The following is a 5945-nucleotide window of genomic DNA, read 5'->3' on the forward strand; positions in this document are numbered from 1 at the left end:
GACAAGGCGTCGAGACGCGGCCAAAAAAAAAAAAAAAAAGTGTCCTCCTCGGAGTGCGTCAGAGCACGGATGTACCGTGGACGTGGATATGGTCGCTGGTTGGATACGACGAGGGATTTGTGATATTACCCCCCAAAATCGAGACGGAAATTTGAGCAAAAGCGAAGAACTGCATCCTCACCTAGCCCTCCTCCTCCTCCTCCTCCTCCAACAGATCTGTTAAAGGGGGGCTGAGGCGATTTCGTTTGGCCCCTTTTTCAGATGTAAGTATGAATGTCAGAATGAAGAGGGGCTACTTTAATGAGAACATTTCGTGCGTAATGTCTGTTCTAAACGTCGATGCCTTCCATGCGTTTGTTTCCGAAAGCCTATCTTCATGTTTACTCAATAATAACAATGACAATAGCCTTAAAAAAAAAAAAAAAACAATAATAACAACAATGGTAATATTACGTAGTATCCCGGACTGTGCATACGCCAAAACAACAGACATCCACATGAAAACATCTTTGTTTTTTTTGTGTTTTTTTTGCCTCCACCAATTGCTGTTTTCTCTTGTCTTCTCTTTTTCTCGCAGCTCCGGAGAGCGTCAGAGGAATAAAGTCGTCCAGATTCACCGGAGCTCCATAATAAAACGGCGAAGATCCATTTTTTTTTTTTTTTTTTTTTTTTTTTTTTTTTGGTATCTCATCACATAAAATGGCAACCATGAGTGACCACGGAGTATCAAAAGACGCATTTGGGCTCCAAGCCCCGATCGATGAGATGTTAACCACCTGATGGGCACCGGAGAAACCGAGGAGAGAACTGTTTTGGTGTAGCTTGTTGACTTGGTGATTTATAATGCTGAGCAAATAAGCGGCGCTGCAAGTTTTGACCGGCGTAACAGGCTATGCCACCGGCCCTTGCATTTTTTTTTTTTTTTTTTTTTTTGGTTATGGTAATGATGTCATAAAATACTGGGGTGGGCTGTGCCTAAACGGGAAGACGGGCTTAACCAGTATCCTCTATCATGTAACGTGGACTGCGCCCAACGTGGACCTAATTGAGGTGTGATTGTTCTTCTGACTTTCTCATATTCACAAACTTGATTGGTGGAAACGGTGGATGCCTCATCTTCGTGTCTCTGCGCGCGCTGAGCTGCAACTTTTATCCTCCGGTCTGCTTCCACGTCGCCTCGAGGCGGTGACTGTAGCGTTCACGGACCGAACCGCTCGCTGACTTAAAATGGAGTTTGCTATGGTGGGTGCGGACAACGGGTGCAATAGTCACCTGCCTTACAATTATGCCCAAAATCGCGCACGGGAGAGGGAGCGCGACAGGGAGCGCCAGGCGAGAGCAGCGGCTGCAGCGGCCGCTGCTGAAGGTGGATCCGGTGCGGAGGGAGGGGGAGGAGGAGGGGGAGGAGGAGGCGGTGGCGGCGGCGGCGTGGGGGGGTCCACCTCCGCCACCTCCTCGAGCGCTCATCTCCTTAACAACTGCCAGCATCAGTCTCGCGCCGCCTCCTCCCCGAACGCCAACATCAGCAGCGGCGGTACCGCCTCGCGCCCCTGCTCCTCCTCCTCATCCTCCTCCTCCTCGCAGCCGCCACAGCACCAGCAGGAGCCCGAGCAGCAGCAGAGAGTTCTCAGAGAGCGGAAAAAGCAGCGCGGCGTCGGACGGTGGAGACGCAACCGGTCGACTCTCGGCGGGGACCTGCGCCACTCGGAGCTGGCGCTGCTCGGATCCGAGGAGGACATGATGATAGAGGAGGAAGAGGCCGAGGGAGCCGAGGAGGAGGAGGAGGAGGAGGAGGGGGGGGGGGGACCGGGGAAGCAAAAGGTCGAGTTTTCTGTGCAACATGGATGATGAGGAGGAGACCGTCTCGATCACTGACCGGCGCCCTCAGTCCGGATACGAAAACGTTTACAGCGAGTGCGGCTGCTGCGAGAGAGTTGTGATCAACGTGTCGGGTCTGAAGTTCGAAACTCAGCTCAAGACTCTCGCTCAGTTCCCGGACACTCTCCTGGGAGACCCCGACAAGCGAATCAGGTACTTCGACCCGCTGAGGAACGAATACTTCTTCGACCGGAACCGACCCAGTTTTGACGCCATTCTGTACTTTTACCAGTCAGGGGGACGGTTAAAAAGACCAGCCAACGTCCCGTTCGACATCTTCTCCGAGGAGGTGAAGTTTTATGAACTCGGCGAGGAGGCGATCCACAAGTTTCGGGAGGATGAGGGTTTCGTGAAAGAGGAGGAGAAGCCTCTTCCAGAGGACGAGTTCAAGCGCCAAATTTGGCTGCTTTTTGAGTATCCGGAGAGCTCGAGTCCCGCCAGGGGGATAGCGGTCGTGTCCGTCCTGGTTATAGTCATTTCTATTGTCATCTTCTGCCTGGAGACGCTGCCGGAGTTCAGGGATGAAAAAGACTATCTGCAGCCACGACACAACTCCTCTCAGCCCGACCACGGATTTACTCCTTTCAACGACCCCTTTTTCATCGTGGAGACGGTTTGCATCATCTGGTTCTCCTTCGAGATTATAGTTCGCTTCTTTGCGTGTCCGAGCAAACCCGCTTTCTTTAAAAACATTATGAACTCAATAGACATTGTATCCATTTTGCCTTATTTCATAACTCTCGGCACGGACCTGGCGCAGCACCAGGGCAACGGGCAGCAGGCGATGAGCTTCGCCATCCTGAGAATAATCCGCCTTGTCAGGGTGTTTCGCATCTTCAAACTGTCCAGGCACTCCAAGGGGCTGCAGATCCTGGGTCACACCCTGCGCGCCAGCATGAGGGAGCTGGCCCTCCTCATTTTCTTCCTGGTAATAGGTGTCATCCTGTTCTCCAGCGCGGTGTACTTCGCCGAGGCGGACGAGCCCACCTCGCAGTTCACGAGCATCCCCGACGCGTTCTGGTGGGCCGTGGTGACCATGACCACGGTGGGCTACGGTGACATGAAGCCCATCACGGTCGGCGGGAAGATAGTGGGCTCCCTGTGCGCGATCGCGGGCGTGTTAACCATCGCGCTCCCGGTGCCGGTCATAGTGTCCAACTTCAACTACTTTTACCACAGGGAGACCGACAACGAGGACCAGTCGCCGGTAGTGGAGAGCATGCCCCCGGGCTGCCCGTATTTCCCGGACTTTCTAAGGAAATTCAGAGGCTCGCCCTCGGGCTCGTCGCTCGGAGACAAAGCGGAGTATATGGAGATGGAGGAAGGGGTGACGGAGTCGCTTTGCGGGCTGGACAAGAGCCCCAGTAAAGGAAACGGCACAGACATAAGCAGAAAAAACAGTACTAACTCTAAATCTATTCAGACTGACGTGTGATTACAAGTAGAGTTTCCTTTAAAAAAAAAAAAAAAAAGAAAAAAAAAGAAGCAGAAGACGCCCTATAAAGATTCTGCCCAACAGCAGGTGATCCCCCCATAACAAGTTTTACGCACGCTTCAGAGCCCCCACACAGACACACACACACACACACACACACACACACACACACACACACACACACACACACACACACACACACACACACAGTCACAGGTCACCAATTGGCTGGTTGAGATGTTTCATTCTCACTATCTCTAATCAATAGTTTCTCCCTCCTCACAGGACGAACATTCACGAGCAATTACGGCTTATTATCTGCCTAATGGTTGATTCATTATTAATTATTAATATTAATCTGACCTGTGCGGGCTTCCAAATCTGACTTAAAATCGAAATTATAGAGAAGACAGGCTATGCATTTGCACTTTATGAGTTTCATCTGTCAATAACAGAAAGGTAGGGATGTTCATTTTGCTGTTATGCAATAAAGTTAAAAATGTGTTTGCACTAATGTAGAATTTGCGCTGGGTTTGGCAGATTTGTATTTTAGAGACAGAAACTGTAGGCCATGCAAAATGGCAATAATCTAGTTATCCTCTGACCACTTAGCTGAAGATTGTTTGAGTAACTTCCTCACATAGAGCAAAATAAGGATATTAATAACCCCTTTCATGGAATGCCAGTAAAACTTGGACTCCAATAAGTGGACAGACAGATTAAAGGCTTTTGTAGCTGTTCCAACACTTTACATAAACAAAAAGCTCACTGATAAAGACATAGAATTTAGCAGGCATCCAATAAACCAGGGCTAGTTATTTCTATGACATCTACACAAATATGCTTCTTCTCAAACAGGCCAAGAAAAGCCTTGTGTTGTCGACCCACCATGACAGCTAAGCACAGGAATCATCAGTTTAAAAAAAAAAAAAAAAAAAAAAAAAAAAAATGGCTGGAGAAATGACTCGCCCCAGGTTTTGTGTGGACATTCTCGGAGCCTTGGCGACAGCAGTTTTCCCAGTTTCATTTAAACCACCTCAAAATGACAATATCCCTTTACACACTGACGCAGATGGAAAGTTATAGCAAAAACGACTCTGTAGTGGAAAAATCCTCGGAGGGGAGTTTGCGAGCAATTTTCTCTCCTGTCCGCTGGACTTCGTGCACAAAATATTTGTTTTTTGTTTTTGTTTTCCTCAAGAGGACTATGATGATCTCGGAGCTCAGAGGATCGGCGCGATGCGGATGTCTTCCAAGGTATGTAGCCTGCAGATTGTGTGTGACAGTGATGATTAGAACAGCTCCCTGGGAGAGAGCCAATAATGCTCCAGACAATTGGACAAATATCCGCAAGAGTGTAAATATATGCTCCACTTACAAAAGAGTCATCCTAAGATATGCATCCTCTCCTTACTGTCATTTCACAAGTTTGTTTTAAACACTCGGTTGTTCCCTTGGACCACAGAAAGACGCAATAATGCCCGTTTGTCCTTCGCAACCTTTAAGCTGCCCTCAGGTCTAATATGAAACAATATTACAAACACTTTCACTCATAACAGCTGCAATTATTTCAGGTGACATGAGGTCAGAACGCTGACAACTTATGCCAAACGTTTTGAGTTCCTACAAAGGAATCTGTGGCTGATTGATAAAGTGCCTGACTCTCAAATGCTAAAGCGTGAATGGTTATTTTTTTTATAGAACTCTGAATATGTCATGTTTGGGTGCTGATAAATTGACTCCGTCATTTGCTAGACAGATTGAATTGCATTTACTTAAAAAAAAAAAGAAGAAAAAGTCTATTTTACCTTAGATCTTCCTTGTTTTGTCTCCGCTGTCTCATCAGCCGTGTTACTGATAGTATTCTCACCATCCACGGCAGGTGTAGCATGAGGACACCGTGACACATGGATCCATGCTTTTAATCAGCGTAAAAAAGTATGTTAGTTCGAGATTTCTTTCATCATTATTCTGTAGTGAAAAAGTTAAAGCCCCTCCCCCCCGCCCCGCTCAAAAATGTGTCTCGCTATTTACTGACTCACTTCGATGTTCCAGTTTGACTATGCCGAGTGATGAGTGTGCAGAGTTTGGCACTGCGAGGATGTTTTTACAACCATCTGCTGAAGGAGGAAAGTTTCTCTGTGTGCTCGCCCGAAACCTCAGTTAAAGACGTGTCTGTGCAGCAGGAGCAGGATTTTCTGACATCAACTAGTCTGAAAGGCAGTCATGGTCCAAATATGCCACTTAAGACGAGGGCAGTGTGGAAACTTGAAGCGTCCAGCGCACATTTCTGAGAATGGACTTCTCTGAAGTCAGAAGCCTCTTGTGTCCAACGGTTAGACATGGGATATTCCTAGATTTTGGAGTTTTCAACGAGGACGTGGGTCGATGCAATTTAGGAAGTTTTGAACGGGTCATTTAACTTTTTTCTTTTTTGGAGGAAATTGCTATTCGAAGGAAAGTACTATTTTGTCTTAAAACGTGAGCGGATCTGTAGTTGAATAGTGCAAAGTTATCCCACATAGTGTCTCCTTTCGTACAGACGAGGTGGTTTGTATTTTAAATAGACAATAATACAGGAAGACAAAAGTAATGTGTTTAATCAATTTACAAAAAAAAAGTCTCTCCTTGA

General features: G+C 47.5%; 1 protein-coding gene across 1 annotated transcript in view; it reads left to right on the top strand.

Annotated features, from left to right (window-relative positions):
- The window catches only part of kcna4 (potassium voltage-gated channel, shaker-related subfamily, member 4), a 4556-nt gene extending 282 nt beyond the window's left edge, over nt 1-4274 (top strand). The window contains 3 exon segments of the mRNA XM_069165618.1: nt 1-263; nt 578-1799; nt 1801-4274. The exon segment at nt 1-263 is cut by the window's left edge and continues 282 nt beyond it. Coding sequence (XP_069021719.1) covers nt 1228-1799; nt 1801-3313 — 2085 coding nt within the window. The 5' untranslated portion in view covers nt 1-263; nt 578-1227 and the 3' untranslated portion in view covers nt 3314-4274.
- The last annotated feature ends 1671 nt before the right edge of the window (nt 4275-5945 follow it).

Source organism: Embiotoca jacksoni, unplaced genomic scaffold (genome assembly GCF_022577435.1).
Source record: "Embiotoca jacksoni isolate LCO1_2020_lvr unplaced genomic scaffold, fEmbJac1.0.p SCAF_35, whole genome shotgun sequence".
NCBI lineage: Eukaryota > Metazoa > Chordata > Actinopteri > Embiotocidae > Embiotoca > Embiotoca jacksoni.